This window comes from Acipenser ruthenus, chromosome 21 (assembly GCF_902713425.1).
Source record: "Acipenser ruthenus chromosome 21, fAciRut3.2 maternal haplotype, whole genome shotgun sequence".
Lineage (NCBI taxonomy): Eukaryota > Metazoa > Chordata > Actinopteri > Acipenseriformes > Acipenseridae > Acipenser > Acipenser ruthenus.
The window spans coordinates 28925595-28944108 of record NC_081209.1 but is presented as its reverse complement, the minus strand read 5'-3'; the positions used below and the strand labels follow the sequence as shown (position 1 = coordinate 28944108).

At 38.7% G+C, this 18514-nt stretch overlaps 1 protein-coding gene across 2 annotated transcripts in view; it reads right to left on the bottom strand.

Annotated features, from left to right (window-relative positions):
- LOC117428339 (dual specificity mitogen-activated protein kinase kinase 5) overlaps positions 1-18514 on the bottom strand; it is a 71686-nt gene that overhangs the window by 42216 nt on the left and 10956 nt on the right. For both annotated transcript variants that reach the window (XM_058995461.1, XM_058995460.1), the window contains exons 5-14: positions 18237-18277; positions 17334-17401; positions 15738-15786; positions 12662-12726; positions 5691-5730; positions 3724-3792; positions 3411-3492; positions 2273-2334; positions 722-770; positions 61-134 (exon numbers count right to left, since the gene is read on the bottom strand). In XM_058995461.1, coding sequence (XP_058851444.1) covers positions 61-134; positions 722-770; positions 2273-2334; positions 3411-3492; positions 3724-3792; positions 5691-5730; positions 12662-12726; positions 15738-15786; positions 17334-17401; positions 18237-18277 — 599 coding nt within the window. The remainder of the gene's footprint in view (positions 1-60; positions 135-721; positions 771-2272; positions 2335-3410; positions 3493-3723; positions 3793-5690; positions 5731-12661; positions 12727-15737; positions 15787-17333; positions 17402-18236; positions 18278-18514) is intronic.

Below are 18514 nucleotides of genomic sequence, written 5' to 3'. Positions count from 1 at the left end.
GTGAACAATCAGGAAGCAACCCTCCCCCCCCACTCCCGTCCCTCTCCCCTGCACACCTACCTGGGTGCTGACTCCAAAATCACACAGCTTGACCTGGCCCCTTGTGTTCACCAGCATATTAGAGGGTTTGACATCTGAAAACACAGGCGAAACAGAGAAAGACAGTGGAAAGAATTCCTTAAAAGAAGCCCTGAAATGAATGGTTCTGTAATTACAGAGGAGGAGGATGAAAGAGACTAGAAAGGCTGCAGTCATCAGCTCTCCATTTAAGCTTTGCACCTGCTGCACACGTTTCACAAAAGGACAGCGTTGTAATTAAATGTACAAACCCCCCTCTTACAAAGTGTAAGATTATCTAATCGAGATGCAAGGGAATATCAAGTATAAACATTGGAAATGCACAGGTCGAGCAGCACTGATTTTAGTGGAGGGTTCACACTATACTCGTTTACAAAGACCTTCTACAGCTTTAGCCGTGTGCCGGTGCTTGAGCAAAATGATTTTGTTTTTCAATCAGGGTTTAATTTCCAGTATGCTGCAGGCTGTAGCAAAGTCCTGGTGGAGCTCAAGGTAAACCCCTGTACTGACGCTTTCTGAGGCAAAGCATCTTGTTTCAAGGGAGGTCCTGTGTTTTTTGGCTTTGCTGATTTATTTTATCAAAGCAATACAAATAAGTGTATAGAATCATACGGTACAGTTGCATGAAAATGACAGCACTTACCTCGATGCAAAATCTTTAAACTCCACAAGTAGGTGAGACCTTTAACAACCTGCAATAGATTTATTAAAAATATATATTGTTAACAGAACTGGAGAACACGTAACTTCTTGGATTATTTGAATCGTTTGAGTCTTTTTCTGTATCTAACTTTTTAAAGGGTTAAATGAACTTGTCAGCGGACTTCAAAAGGGGGTTTAAAGGAAAGCCGGGAAACCATGTAAATGCTGCAGACGTTACTCACACTTCCATGCTTGAGAAAACATGCTGCTTCAGAAATGCTTTTTGATATGATGTTATTAAGAGAGTCCCATTTGAAACGGAGCGGAGGGTGCAACAATCTGCCCCTAAAAGCTGTGATTTTAATGTAGACGGGAGAGTAGCCTGTCCCAGAGTACACATCAGGACGTTCACACAGAAATGGAACGACAGGACTTTAAGAGAAAGGTCAAACCTTCCAGGGCTTTGCACTAAAACAAGCCAGAAAGAGAAAGTGTACTGTAGTGCTTGGAATATAACATGCACCTTTTGTATACTGCGCATGACTGAGCAACCCAGGGTTACATTCTTTGTATAGCACGCAATTCATGAGCACTTCCATAGAAAATACATCATAGTATAATAACTTGAACAGACCATGCACCTTGTATAGAACACACAGCTGGTCTTAAATCATCGGCTTATTGCCAGTCTCTTTAAAGGGTTGGTCTGCATAGTGTAAATGGATTTGAGATTTTTCAGATCAGAGTTATGGAAAGAAAGCAAGATGAGATGGGCTAGCTTGTCACAGTCTCTTTAAATTGTCTTTACATCCTTAAGAGCTAATTGCTTTTTATTACTTCAATGGGGAAATGAATTAGTACCAATCAAATATGCTTTACATAAAATATATCACATGTTTAATGTGGGAGCTTACCTAAGGTCTTGAATGTAATCTTCAACTCATTTAATAGCTAAATCATTTGATAGTTCATAATTAGTTCTTTCAATTTGAAGATGTAAAATACTCTATGCCTAAAGTTAAAACAACTTGTAGAATAGCTACTATACATGAAGGCTGGTTTCTACAGAACTGACAATGGTAAATGAGAAGCCTCCATTACCCTGGGCACTTTGCACAGATAATTAGAAGTCTTTGTAAAAAGAGAGAAGTTGTGAATTAAAATGAACTGAGACTAAATAGCTGTCAATGTTTGATTACGGGGAATTAAAATGATTGTCACTGCAAGGGATAATGAAGTTCAAATGGATGCAGCACAGAAGCAACACACTTAATGAAATGGTATCAGGAGTGTCACTTTCATCTTCAAATCTATCAGCACACTGTATACCGAGCACGATTCAAACCAAACTGTTTCAAAGGTGGCTCGGTTTGGACAGACTGCATGAACTGAAAGAGGGAAACCTGTCATCTTGAATCTCAAATTCATTCATTGTACAATATCAAAAACAAAAGCCAATAAATATTTTTAAATGTTTTTAAAGCTCGTGTGTCCCCAGGTTGCACCAATTTATTTAGGTGATAAAGGTGCAGGATACAAAAACAATACTTACTGCAACAGCTATTCTCCCCAGTACATGTTCTGGGATTTTTCTATATACATCCAAAGAGCCCCCTAAAGGTGTAATAAAGAGAGAAAGACAGAACACAAGTAAAAATCTCCCTCTATAAAACAAATCACGGTCAGACCTTATTTTTCTTTATTTACACTTGATTTCTTAGCTCTGATGAACCACTGATAGCTTTGTTATGATTAATGTACCTTCATCAGAGGGCTTGAGTTTGAAACCAAACAGTGGCCACATACATAAGGACATACAAATCACTAACTGCAGCACTGAAAAGGTACAGTGGAACGTAGCTGTACCTTCGGGAATGGAAAGGTAATGATAAAGCATGCTTCCTTGTCAACATAACATATAACTAAACTGAAACATTCTCCCTCATTTGTGAAGCTACAGTCCTGTAGATCTGCTCTGCCAGTGTTACGAATGAATATCACCTGATTACAGGAGTTACCATGTATGGAGTTGTTATTATTAATGGCTGCTACAGATGATCTATGCCAGTGGTCCTCATTATATAGTCCGTGGGCCACACGGGGCTCCTTGAGACCCAAGCTGCAACCCCCCCTTGCTACCTTTAGGTAGATTGTCATTTTATGTCTAGTTTGCCAGAGCAGCAGCCACTTTAGCCATCATACAAACCTCAATTATTTGGGATCTTCATGGCTGAATATTGTACAGTGACAAATGTGGCCCTAAAGGACAGGTAATTCTACCCAAGTATGAAGGGGCTCTTTCCTGTACGTGCCTAACAACGAGGGGGAACAGCTCTCAATCCCGCCAAAACAAAGCTGTCATCTGTCCATGTAGCTTTTAACACAGACAGACTAACAGGGAACATCTTCATAGTGGACTACAACTAAAATGTTTCAGCTTTGGCTTACAAGTGTAAATGGATCTGATAAAGTATTTGGTGGACAGACAGAGTGGGGCACCTATATTTAGCTTGTAGTCGGTCAGCCCGTAAAGTGAAGCGAATGGCTTCACGTGTCCTGCATGCTGAGGCACAGAACTGTCCACAGACAGACAAGACCCTGAAGAAAGCAGATTGTCACTCCTTCAGTAACTCCACATTTACACTCTGCATCAACAATAAAAACACATATAGGACTCCTGTGAAACTTACCATCCATGAATTCTGTACATATTGATATTCTGTTTTCTACAAAAAATGCACCATAAAATCCTATTATATAGGATGAATCGCACTGTAAAGTAAGGAGAAAGGTTATCAATGACAGGTTTCAGAAAACAACTACAAAATGCCTGCTTCGGGAAATCTTCTGTTGCCAAATAACCCTGGGTTAGATTACAATTATTTTGCAAACAATGTGCAGATTATCACTGTTGTGCAGTTACAGTTGCAAGATAATACATACATACATATATACATACATACATACATACATACATAATTATTAAAGAAAATACAGACATACCTTATAAAGAATTTCTAGCTCTGACATAATTTGTTTTTGAAGCTCTAGAGTAATATCTAAAGGAATAACCTAAAACAAAAACAAAATAAATACACAGTTAAACCCGGAAATCATGTTAAAGACCTTTACGAATGGCATTAACTTTTCACAATGACATACATTCATAAATACACACACACATTATCATGTAAAAAACTGCTTGAAGTTAAAACTGCTTGAAATGTATTGAGATTTTTGTGGAGGAAGGTTGCATCTTTCACAAGTCCTGGGTTTGAATTAAGCTTGGGTGAGTTTGGGCAGTCTCTGTATAATTCTTCTTACATTACGTAACTTCCACACAACTCGACACAAACTATAGCGGAGATGGGTGGTTCTGGATTGAGGTGCCTCTTTAGCTCTCAAAGAGACCCCAGCAGCACCGTGCCTGACTCCCTCACCTTCCCAAAGCACTACAAACACTTCACACAAGCCTGCCAAGCAATCAATTAGCCATGCATCCATTGCTATACATTTAACAAAGCTGCATAGGAGAAGTGATCACCTACTGCAAAGAAATGCAGCGTTTCAGTTATTTCAATTCCACCGGGGATTGCATGGCTCAAGTACACAGATTCAGATGATGTAATAACTAGTATTTGAGTATGATCACAACAAGAATGTAATGAAGAGCTATGGGGATCCAGAAGCCAGTTGCATTGTGAGTATTTGTGCCTCAGCCTAATAGAGGGCTTAGCACTTCAGAGGTTACAGGAGACTATGGGAAAGTGGAATAGCAGAGTGTGGTTTCAGAGTATACATTCTGTTTATTGTCCTGACATGAACTTTGAAACATACACAGCCTTTCTCCAATGAAGAGCGTGCTTTAGGGCACTTTATAAAAGCCCTTCGCTAAATTGGCTTGTACTTGTAATACACAACTGCCAACAGAAATTTAAAACACACTTCAAAAAGATCAATACTCATTTGCCAATAATTTTCGCTTACATTTTTCCTCTAGTTGAAATTGAGAGCAATTCCCCGAAATACAATTGTGTTTTAACACTGTGCTGGCCACTCCACACAGCAAAAAAAAAAAAAAAAAGCAGATTAACCACATGCGTTCTGAAATAAAATCTTCACCATCCACCAAGCTATCAGCATATGCAATGTAAACACCGCTGTACAATTTAAATGCAACTTTTTTAATTCATTAGATTTGCTAACAGGGGGGAAAAAGAAAACTGCATTTGAACTGGAAGCACCAAGGACTGTCCTGACAAGGGGCCACAAAGGGTTAATTCCGGGAAAGATGAACCTGAGAACATTTCCTCTGCTCTCCCAATACACCTCCAGGACAAACAAGGATGAGTTGTCAAGTTAAATACAAGCAGTCAAGTGACGGAATTATAATGTACTCTTTGAGCTCTGCCTAAATGAGTGCAAGGCTATTAAAATATACAGAAGAAATAAGGCAATTCATCACGGTCTGTCATGGATGACTTCCTCTATTTGCTGGAGCGGCACTCGTTCCACTTAAGGGAAAGGGGATCAGAATTACAGGTCAAATTAAGCTACTACTGTTTTAATTTACCTATTAAATCTGCAGCAACTTAATTGTCTTTTACAGTATGTGCAACTAAAAAGGAAATTTGGGAGCAGTAAAAATCTCTATACAAATTATTAATCAAATGGTCTATTTAAATAGTGAATTAGGCACTGCAGCAGGCACACGGAGTTGACAATCAGTGTAAAACATGCTATTTACAGCAGGATCACGGGATTAAGAAAGGGGTATTAGTCCACTGACGGCTCCTTTTAAACTCCTTTAATGCGGACCACAAGCCTACTACTGCATGCAACACATTGTTAATTGAAAATAAAAATAAAAATACCTTTTTTTAACCTTTTGGGTAAAGTAGTATATAAACTAGCATATACATTGATGCAGTAAAGAGCCGATTTGTGTTATCTTTAATAAAACGCCTTACCTTAACTGCTAAAATCTTCGAACTTGGGACATGGTGTGCTCTGTATGGATAAGAAAAAGTGCATGTTAAGAACGTTAGCCTGAACATCATGCAAAAAAAAGGGACATAAATAGATAATTATGATATAGTATTAAACAAGCAACTTTTTGTTACTCAGAATACATACAAAAGTACCTCACATCAAATAGAAAACAACTACTGACAGATGAAAAATGTAAAGCAGAAATCTGGATATGACGCACCACCGTAACCATATTGTAACCTTGCATAAACAACAGCTACTTTAATGATCTTAAAAGGCGTTCTAAAAAGCTCTTTTCATTGTATTTGGTGTGTTTAGTGAAGTTAATAAGATAGGGGTCAATAAATGCCCCCTAGGGGTTAGCACCAGCCGGACTGAAATTAAAGAGAGACGGTGTTTCGATCATTAAAACAGACCCTGTGGTTTCAATATTGCTTGTGTTTATGAGTCACAAGCTAGACATGGAAGCGCCGCGCTGTAAATAAGGACGATCCATCAGTAACTAAACATTCTGGCATTCAGATCCGCAGGAAAGATACCAAAATGAATGGGGTAAGGTGGTGCACTGAAAGTCCATCAGTTTTAAATGCACTTTACTGGACATTTCAGATGGCTAATTAACTTGTCAAGAGAGCAGATCCTGTTTTCCGAAGGACTGGTTTCGTATTCCAAGTGAATTAAAAGAGAAGAGCTGATCATTTAATTATGAGGCCCGTTAATTCATCTGTAGAGTCCCGGGTCAGGTTTCTTGCAGAGACCAAGGGCCCGGTTTAGTTTACGCAGCTCTGACAGCACCAAGTTAACATTTCATTATCATGGAGAATGGGACCACAATGATACTGCCACACAGGCCACTACAGTGTCCCCTGGCTTTAACAAACAGAAGGCTACCTGTGAGAAGAGTCATTTGTTTACTTTAGATAAATACGGCATCTCGATTGTCTTGACCTTCTTCAACACAGCTCTAGAGTGATTAATGCGGTTTGGATAGTGGATGCGGTTACACCTAAAGACAATTCTAAACCTCTGAGCTGCTTTAATTAACAGCGAACACCTCCAAGTGCTCCAGGAATTGCCTGGTTAAGACAGAAAAATAATATTTCACGTGCTCTGAACGTATTCTCAAAGACGTTTTCACTATGCGTATACATATTTTATAAAGCTCCATGGTATTTATTGTCAGGAAGAACCTAACATAGATTCAGAAGTCTTTTAAAGTGTGTAAACAGCCAATTTATAACTTTCTATTGCAAAGAGGCAGTCATTTCAATACAATTTCATTCATTTTTTTTTTTTTTTTTTTTTTTTTTAAAGAATCAGCAGCATTTTTCTGAACTTAATTTAGATTTCCATCCTATATAAAGATATATTGTATCTAAATTTGTTTTGAAACTAGCCTGGCAAGGCTGACAAGGACATAGCCCGATCATCACTTTGAGACAGAGCTCTCTAATTTCAGAATAAAACTGATTCTGATGTCGTCAGGTTTACACTCCCTGAGCTTACTTAAAGACACACTAAGATGAACAAACGCGCCAGACTTAGATACCACAACGTATCAAAAGCTAATCTAATTGGCTAACTTGGAAGATTAATTAATTGTGGCTGCCTCTACAGACAATCGCAGCCTTACTTATTTATGGCGTAATTCTGACCCCCGTAAACGTGTCCCGGTCACCTGTATCTTATTTACATTGCAGCTGTGTGAAATGAAAGCCTGGCTATGCAGTATTCATGCGCTCCTTTAATACTGGGAATCAGCTGATAATCATGGCTACACACTAGGAGGAAGCTTTGGTTACGCTTTTGTTTATTTTATTTTTTAAACGCGCGGCATTAAATGATTGATCTAAAACACTCTGCTGTATCCTTTTACATAGCAGTGGTTTATGAGCGCTTTCTAGCTTATAACATATGCAGCCTTAAAGAAACTTAGCCAATCTAATTGAGGGAAAGAACACCCACTGATGTGTAAAAACACTCCCCCCCCTACCCCCTCCCCAAAAGAAAAAGGTTCACACCGGCAGTCGCTCGACTGTGAATATACTCCTGCATAAATCATGCAATGTTCTGCTCCAGCCACAGATACCCTTTTACTGTTTCATTTCAACACTTCCCAAAAGCTGTGGTGCATTACAATAATTAGCTGTTACGCTGCTTTGCTCGTGTTAAACAGAGCAGTTTGTTAGTATAGAAACATTTACAGGTTTGTTTTGTTACAGGTTTATTTATTCATTTAGTTTTACTCCTATTTATAAGACATTTCAAAGTCTACTCTCAATTTTTATCATCCAATGAAAAAAAAAAAAAAAACATTGGGAACCCTTACTGCAACTCTCTGGGGAGGTACTTCACAAAGACACTTCTTTACACACAAACATTCCTATATTATTATTATTAAAGACAGGACGTATCCCTGGAGATCTCCATTCAGGGATTGAAGATGTAGAGCAGTAGTACTCCCTGCTTTCAATCCATACACACCCAGAACCTTGCTCTGAGCAGCCCAGAGCCAGGAGCCTTCTTCCACAGACTCTTCAACTGTTTAATTGAACCTGGGGCCTGGTTGGAAGAAAAAAGTGTACAAGGAGCAGATGGGGGAGCTGCCGCTGTAGAAGACTACCACTGAGGTAAAGGAATGAAAGACGTGTTGGAGAAGGAACCAGGAGAGCAGGGGTTAACACGCAGGACCTTTAAGAACAGTCTCTATTAAGTTGACAGAACCTGTGTTGAGATCTCATTGGGAAGAACAGCACCCCTGAAAGCACAATGCTCCCAACAAAAGGTGGAGCCCCTTGCAGACTGGCAGACTACAGTGCACTGCAGCACCTGGCATTCTCTGCTGATTCGAGTAATGACCAGTCCTGTTTTTATAAACAGAACAACCCCAAAACATTAACAACATCGTCAACCTCCATGAAAATCTATGCAATTATAAAATACCAGTAATGTAATTATAAATAATCCAAATGCTTCTTAAATCAGTGTACAGCAGCTTTAAACATACATTTACGCCCAGGAAACAGCTTGAGACCCAGACTGGGTATAAGAACAACGCAAGCCGCTTTAAATAACTGTTCTAATCGCAAGCCAAATGCACACTTCAATACTGCTGTATAAAGGCGGCTGCTAAATTACTGTAACTAACAAGCAGGAATGTATCAGGTTCAGCTGAAAATCAATGGCAAAATCAATCGGAACACGGTTCACATCTTAGGAGCCCAATGGCAATTTAGGGAAATTACAGCATGTAAATGCATGCTCTTTAATTGAACAGTTTCATCTAGCAGGCTGTGAAGGCTGCCCATACAGGAGTTCTTCACTTTCTCCACGGAGTAGGCTCTGTGCAGCGTAAACGGTTTGGACAGACTTTGCTGTTGATGCTTAAAAAAAAAAAAAAAAGGTAATTACTATTGTAAGTTTAATTATACTGGATATACGACATTCAATCAAAAAAATACAGCGCCTGTGTTATTTCCCTGTTCTATGGCAACATTCCATCAAACTGTCCAGAGGCTCCATATACTGTACAGCAGAACCTCAGTTACAAGCATCTTGGGAAAGGAGGCTGTTCGTAACTCTGAAAATGAGTTTTCAATGGTTTTAATAAATGTGTACACCTGCTATCTACAGACGTAATCTGCCTAACACAAGGATACAGCACAGTCATGCAATACTCATATTGTTAGGGTTTGGAAGGCTTTAAAACCATGTTATACATTGGAAAATGCAACATTTGACTTACTATTCAGATCGTAGCTGTAGTAAAAACACAGATTTAAGCATCCAGGAAAACCTGGGTTAACGCAGTGCTTGTTTTTATTGTTGTTATTTTAAAAACAAAAAGCATTCGTGCAGCTTTCTCAGTCATTCACACTCATCTGGCTTGGAAAAAAAACAAACAAACCAAAAAAAAAAACGTTGCTTTGTTTAAAACTAAAATGTTTGCCCGTACTTGCTTTGAAATCTGCCTCACCTCTGTCTGGATGCATTTGTTTTGTCTTCTCCAAGACCAGCAAGGTGTTTATGGTGTGCTTTATCAAAATCATCAGCAGCAGCTTCGTGTACGCTACGTATGTTTTTACTGCTCTGTTGTCTTTCGTCTCCTTTGCTAATTGTTTGATTTTTTTCTTGGTCTTTTTTATTTATTTATTTATTTTTTTTAATATTGCTAGCAATCTAGGCATTGTAGGCATGGTTGAGTGATTGCATACTTCCAGCTAAAAGTGTGGTGCTGGGCTGAGCGGTCAGTTTGGAAGTTTGGTGTTTGTAACTGTATTCTACTGTATGTGTATTAAAAGAAGGTCTTCTAGAATGTGAACACTCGTTTTTGATTGATAAAGCAAGGCATGTGTTTTTAATAGTGCCAACAACACAGGTTAACTGAATGAACCTCTCTGCAAAGAAGAAGCAATAGTCCACTATTTTTAGGGTTTAAAATGAATGGTTCACACTGTAGATTCCAAGCCCAATTGTTCCTCAATGACTGTACAAGACACAAGGGTAGAAACACTGTTTCTCACAACTTCTACAACAATATCATCCCCCAACTTTTAAAACTGTTCAATCTGGCTAGGATATACAGTAGATGTTTTATTTCCAGATACAACAGATCATACATATGATAAAGCTGCTGAATCTGTCGTGTTGCGTTGTGCATGTCCTGTATCCTTTAACAGTGTGCAGCTATAACTCTGAGGACTGAAAAAAGCGCATGATGGAAAGCCACAAAGGTAAAATCCCTGCGGCCCTCCCTCTGAATTATTTTTCAGAAAGCAATTTAAGTAAATACCCAAGGTGCTGCACTATACAAATACTTCCTCCAGTGTTGAACGCTTAACATTTTGTGTTTTACATTATAGGAACTGTTTAAAATAGCGATAGAGAGAGAGAGCATGGGTAAGCTGTTCTTGAAAATACACAACAGCACAGAGTGGCTGCAACATTGTATCGCTATTATTTAGAACCTATGTGAAGGTCCTATTAAAGATGCATGTCGCAGTGTTCTGTAGTGTAGTGTTGTTACGCTATGCACAGATCTTCAGAAGCTAACCAGCTTCATAGACTTCACTGGCTTAGTAAGCAGGTTATTACATTACATTACATTATATATACACACACAGTATAAAACAAGAACAGTAAACCTTGTGTACTTTTGTGAACATATTTGGTTTCCATATCTATTACCATTGCTCTGTCTATTACGTGACAGAAGATTCTCAGAATATATATAATACATAATAATTCTGAAAACAGTGTGATATATGAATTCTAAAGAAACCCGTAACAGCAATTCACCCCAATCCAGGAACACTTCATTACACTGCGCTTGTTAAAAGAGTGTATTTTTGGGTTTTGTATTATTAGTTTGATGAGCTGTATAATCTCTACTCTTGGCATGTGATGGTTATTAAGGTCAAGCACGATGGGTGTGTTTCTCTGCAGTCTAATTAAAGCCTATTTATAAAACATGTGGCTGGCGTGCACAAACAAAACTGCCACTGACATTGTACACAACATACGAAAGGTTAAATATAAACCCAAACACGGTCTAAAACCACAAACAGTATACAGCAGGTATTTTCCTTTAAACAAACACAAAAAAAAAAACCATCAGTTTGAATTCAGCAGCTTTTTACTCACTACCATAAAACATATATTGTTGAAGCATATTGATTTTTACCAGACTCAATTGGCTGAAAAGTTGTTTGTGTAGCAATATTGGCTTTGCCAGTATGGTGGAACAGTTTTACAGCCAAGAAAGCATAATTATTTTGTCATAAAAGAGAAAGGCCATTAAGGTAACCCTGTCTCTCCAGTAAAAGGCTGTAAAACTGAAATAAATAGGATTCATTTTTTAATGAAATTTAGTGTCGCCCTAAGAAGACAGCTTCTGTTAAGCCAAGGTTAGCCTGTGAAGTGATCAATACTTCAATCTCAATAAACTATTTCAATAATAGTTGATTCAGGTGGAAATGGGACTTGGAAAATTCCAGCCCAGCGACCTGTGACACCCTGTCATGTTTGCTGAACAGTGATAATACATCATTGCTGTAATGGAAATGACTAAGTGCGAAGCTGTACAGAGGAACGCACACAAAATCACTTTCATTCCTCAACTTCAAAATCAATATCATATACATTGCCAACCTTCAGATGATAAAAAAGCACACACAAACCTCGCTGATGGATGTCACAGCAACATTATAGATTTACAGTCAACTTTATTTAGCAAATGCTAGATTAGTAAATAGAAACATGATAAATATATTTTTAATACTATCAATTTAACAACCCTTATTTGGTTTCATTGTTTTTTTAATTGAGTGGGTGTCTCAAGATTCTTTTATGCCTAAGAGGCCAGGGGTGGAAGGGGGCTGGAATTTAAATGAATACTAAGATAAAATCCCAGGACAGTCCCAACAGTACAGATCAGAAAACTCATTTTAAGATACAGAAATACATGTGAAGCTAATGTTAACCGACACAGCATTTTCTGAATATATACAGCCCTGAGGGTTCAAACAGTATTGAATAGGGATTCTGCAATTGCTACCTGCTCTTAGTTTTTGCAATCTACATGGATAGATGTTCTACAGTAAACCAAAAGTAAACCACTAAATACTACGTCTGTTAAAAACCAATCCTAAGATACGAGTCGATTCCTTACCTTTGCAAACCATATACACGTGTTGTACAACTTACACTGAGAACAGAGACGAGCGCTGTTGTATTCAAATAGTTTCGCATAAGAAAAGGCTGTCAGCATCATGTACTGTGCTTAAATGACACTAGAAACCGAACACATACAAAAGGATCATATGCTTTTTGAAAGGAAAAAAAAACATATGCTTTTGAGATTTTGAATTAGATTACTTCATAAGTAAGCGCTTTGAAATATCATCCCCATAGCTGCAGTCCCGAAAGCACAGCTGAGTAAAGCACTCACTTGTACACTGTGCCTCCATTGCCATGACCAAGGAGCTCTCGATTTTCTATGTCTTGTTCATTCATCTGCACAAATAAAAAGAAAGAAGGAGATGTCATGAGGAGGAGAGAAATGTCAAGGAAAAGCAACTCAAGGCCATAAACAATACGCAGCCCAGGTCATTTCAAGTTCAGCTGCAAGTAAAGAAAGATCAATACAACATTTGCCGTCCAATTTATAAAAGACAATACCAGGGGACAAAGTGATGGAAAGTTTAATGACAATTTGTTTGCCTGGGTCGTTTCATTAAAGTTTGATAAAAGGTGTCAGAAATGGAATGATATAACGCAGCTGTGCTGCAGGGAGGCTGTCGAAACTTTTAAAAGGAAAGCAGGCTGAATTCCACCGTGTGCAAACTAGCACAGACACAAAGAGGCCATCTGACCCTCTTTAATATCACATTTTCAACATGCTTTGAGAAAAGCCCCCTGATTTAAAACATGCCCCGGTTTACTGTATTTACTAAACATTAAACTGGAGTTGAATAGCAGGTACAGCAGTGTGCACATGTATTACAACACCCCATTGCTTCTGTAGCTTTGACTTGTGCATAGAAAATCAAACCACTGGAACTGAAAATCTTGTTAAATTAGTGATTGCCTAATTTAATGACTTTAGTGAATCATACATGCAATTCATTTTAAATAGTAAGAGAAAGGAAACACATAGCCACAAATGGTAAAATGTATGAGACTAGAATGTGACTACTGACTACAATGTTTAATTCTCACACCCAGAGGTTTTCATGCAGGTAACTATATAAAGGATATAAATTACAAATCTTGAGGTGTTGCAATACATTTCCACACTACTGTATATGTTGATATTTTGTTCTGTATCAACTCATTACTCAATTGACTTTAACTGTAAATCTGCAAACGTATTTTGTTACCGATGATACAACAATTGTTTTACCACATTTTGCTTTTTTTTTTTTTTTTTTTTTCTTGTTTAAAGTAAACTCGTTTAGTTCCTGTTTCCAAAGATTCAGCTGCAATGCATAATCTGGATGTCTGTCTCAGCCTTTATCAACGGTATTTTGTTATACAGTAAACTGTTAATAAAGTTGGCATGACAACACATTTTCACAAGTGGAGTTTAAAGAAAACACCCAAACCCCAAACCCAGGTATAAAAAGATGTGCCTCCCTGAACTTGTTTGTAACGTACAGGTTCTGTAGCTCGTCGTGTGATCATCATGTAACACGCATCTACACTGTGCTTCTCAGACTTGCCAGGAGCTCCTTGTAAATAAAACATTCGAGCCTGATTTTGAAGCGAGGGCAACGTTTTCTTTTCTGAAGCTTGTGACTGAATGAGGTGGATTCAAACCCCGGTCCGAACTGGAAAATGTCAAAACCTTTCGAGTGTGTGTGTGCACTCAACCTTCCAAATGAACTGTGCTGGTTGTTTTTCATTGCCTCTGCACAGTGTAATGCAAGCTTCAAATGACACAAACCCAGCACGCTGAAAACAACACAGCAATATCATTCAGTCTCCGCAACAAAACAAAACAAAAAAGCATTTCAGCAGGCAGTCACACTCCACAAGCAGGCAAGCAAGGAGATTTACTAAATCCCACTTTATAGAGCAAAGACTAAATCCAAAAAACCCACACGCACAGCCCGGGCCAAATGTGTCTTATGAGCTACTGACACTTCATCAATTCTGAGCCAATGGGTGGCATTTAAGCTGAGTGACAGATATTAAATAAATATTTATATCACATAACCTGTATCAATAAAGCCGAGTGGGAAAGCTATTTTGGAGCTGTCAATATCTGATTTTCCTGAAGGATCATATTATTTTTTTTTTTTGCTTTTCTCATACAGTCTAATATAAAGTCAATACTTTACTGTCAGGGCTAATTGTGCTTAAGCAGTGGCAAGGCTGCACATTTTTAATGTTTGGGTATATTACGTCTTCAGATAGTACCCAATTGATTCAGTTACAAACCGATGGGAGTAAAGACAGCCACCACTGCTGTCAAGCGTCAAGGGGATGTAACTCCATTAGGCCAGTGTGTTACAGGTGACACCGAGGGACAGCCGTAAAGAGCACGCTGTTAATTGTCTTCTTGACATGCTTCGTCTCAACCATTTGATTCATGACGCGCCAATGAGGCCTGGAGAGGTCGTGACAGAGGGACAATGAATCTACATCGCGGATGATAAAGATTTCAGCCTAAGAAGCGTGAAGGGGAAGTGAGCAGCAGTTAAGAAAATCAATAGGAATCTTTCATTTGGGACGACACACGTGTCTCAGTCAATAGAAGCTAATAGGCAAGCCTGATTGCCCAGGACAGGGCCCTGCCTTGGAGACTAGAGCAGGGCTCACAGCCTCTTGCACAGTACAGCCCTTTCACTGGGGCTATTGGAAACGAGAAGAGCAATGTCACTGCACAGGTCGGGAGGCTTCGCTTTACCAATCTCTTTATTCATGGCTACACCAATAATATTTCAATTAAAAGCACTGAACATGCCAAAAATGAGGGTCCCCTTCCTTTTGTTCCCTATCCATTGTCCTCTCTTCGACTGTTGCACCCTGACACATACATGTCAGCCCTCATATATACCGTAACATCAATGGCTTTATTGATCAACCACTAATTAGAGGACAATGTAAGTGTATGTATGAAACAAGCATAAATAAATTGCTGGGGCAGAATAGACTGTCAGGTATTCATTTTGTAATGACCTAAACTAAGAATGAATCCATTAATATTGCCTTGTGTTACCGGGACTAAACATATCATGGGCTTGTATCCAGTCGTTGTTAAAACACAATCTGTGTCATCCCTATTATAAGGTACTAGAATAGAGCACTTGAAACACGATTTTATCAAAACAGCAAAACATGCACTTGAAATGTTTTTGCGTGCACTCCCCTAATGGGGGCTTCAAACAGATCCCTCTGTGGATGCATGTAAGAAATGCCTCTAAAATGAAAAGGAACTGGCAAGTCAGCTGACTAGCTCAATCCATAAAGCACTGCATTAAGAATCTTTCAGGAATAGAGCTGCATGCAACACTCCTTACCTGTCCATTAGCTAAGATCTTCTTCAGCTCCGCAGAAGACTTCTTTAAACTAAGAGGGGAAAAAACAGCAAAACAGCCTTTCAACAACAAAAGAAAACTGAATTAATGCAATGAAATACTGTAGTGTTGGTAATATATTGTGTGTTGAATATAATTCTGCACAGCATATGAATATAGAAGCTATCAGAAAATAAATCATTTAATATGCAATCATATGTTTTTTTTCACCTGTGCTTGTTGTGGGCTAACAGCATTACAATATTGTTTGCTGAAATGATTTTCAATCAAAACTTATCTATAGTTGTAGAGGCATAAATTATATCCTATGTCAGCGTAATCTTTAATGTAGTTTTTCCCTAGGCAGGAATACAATTTCACAGCAGATAATATATACCCCTTGAAAAAAACAAAACAAAAAAAAACAAACAAGAAATGTAAAAAAGAACCACCCAACTGCACTGTCATTACACTAATTAATTGTACAATTAATTCAGCTATTCCAAAAACGGCCTTCTAACTGTTCTTTGTAATTAACGTACAAATTACTGGGAATGAGCACAAATTTCTTCAGCTGTATCTTCCAATACTCCAAGCTGAGCTTTTCAGGGATGCTAATTAATTACAAATAACAAATGAATCTCTGGTGACATCTCGCTAAAAAAGTACCTTGCAAATGAATTCACTTTATTCTGCCTGACTGTTAAACTGGTTTTCATTCACAGTGATCATTATATATTATAAATCTTGGGTAAGAAATAAATCACGGTTTTGAATTTTATTTTCAATGCACCATATCCTCTGCGTGGAGCACAGAATTAGAAAGTTAAGCAAAATAAAAATCTGCGGTCGAAGCTGCATGTGTGCCAGGCTCATGTTTTCAGACGTTGCCCTGGTTTCTGCCGAGGGTTGATGTTCTGGAGATCCTTGACCACAACGACTGCTGTAGTTCAGCTTGCAAGAGCTGTCCTTCGGTGTAAGCTTTGTCCATTCACAGCAGGCTCAATGTCAGTGTTGGATACAAGCAGTGCTTTAATCCTTGCAGTGCTCCCAGAACAGGCCCCTATCTTCTCCTGTGAGCTTCCTGTGCTGCCCTAATCATAGACAGTAGGCTGGGCTGGGCAAATTGTCCCGGCTTAGGCTGCAAGGAAAGCTACTTCTGCTCTTGCTTATTGAAACTATGCAGTGGCTTCTTAAGCAATGTAGGCATTTCTTAGCATCTATTTATCACGGTTTCATTTATTAAACCCATTTATAACTTCATTTAAACAGACTTTGGAAAACAAAAATATGAACAAATCTTTAACTCAGGAGTTTATGAATAGGGTCCTATATTTAGAAGCCTTTGCAGTGATTCTCAGATTTATTCAGCCTGATCCCGGTGACAGCAGACCCTGCCACGCTTCGGGTACAGATTGTACAACAACAGAAGGATAACAATGATGACAATCCAGTCGTATCACAAGACCCATTCTTCAGTGCAAATCTCAGCGGCAAGGCTGCTAAAATGATCTCCCACTTGTAAATCATCTATCATTAGTTAGCATGCAGCGTACATATCTGGTAAGCCATTGCAGTTCCTTTGCTCCTGACTCTTACCTATTGTTCTGCAGTGAATCCGAGACCGCTGAGCTGCTATTATTAGAGGGCCCTGTGCGAGTATTTACCTGCGGGCACAAAGACATTCTTCAGCAGCCGGCTGAGGACTGAGGACACTCTTCTAATTAACCTGTAACTTGCCATGAAATTCCTCAGTTCAATGTAAAGGTTAATTGGCTTTGTGCGAGGGGTACAGTGCCAGACGACCAAATTGCAAACTGCTTTTTAAGAAAACAAACTAACAATATTCAAGACCTGATTGACCTCCCCCCACCCCTCTCCCTCCCGGTTAAGGATCTAGACATCCGTAATTCGTTACAGGAATTACAGATTCATGTTTAGCCCGTCAGGAAAAAAAAGAAGGAGCCATTTGTCTAAAAATAACACTTTAATTGAGGTCTGCGGGTCGCATCCTCTAGTCCAGCCAAAGGAGTGCAGCTCGGTTTAATTAGTGGTGTTACAGGACTAATTATTATTTTATTTTATTTTTCAAGCCAATTAATTTTAAATTGAAAGGAATGTCAGGGATTTAACAGCGGCTACAAAATCACAAAATAATAAAAAGTAATTAATTTTTAAACAAATCCAATCAAGCACATTAAAAGCTATCAAAACAGCAGATGAATTCTGATTAGGTTAAGTAAACGTTTTTTTTTTTTGTGATTCACTCAACGACTGAAAGGGTTAACATAGCAGTTTCAGCTCTGGTCTGTGGCCGGTGCATCTTTAAAAAGTTGAAGGCACAGAGCCCAGGCAGAGGTGAGGTTTCTCCACTTTGTAAAACAAGGGCCCCCCTGCCTGTCAGAGCCGGAGAGCCACGGCTTCATTTGACATTTCAATAAGTGGAACACAGCATTACCAATCCATTCCCAACTTTACTGAAACAATTATTGAAATTCGTACCTTCAGGCCATGTATGTTCCGTTTCCCAGGAGGCTTGCAGGCTGAAACAGTAATTGACTAAATTGTAGAACACATCAGGGCCATTTACAAATTTGTTCAAAATGAATCGTTTAAAAAGAAATGAGGGTGAGACCGAAATTAGCAGCGAAAATGATTGAGAAGCGGCTCCAGAGACCAGGGCTGGGAATTATGAAACGAGATTTTTAAACTTGCAGAATGGAGCCTTTATAAAACGCGGCTGGAGTTTTACCCACTGCAAGTGTGAATTGTATTTATAT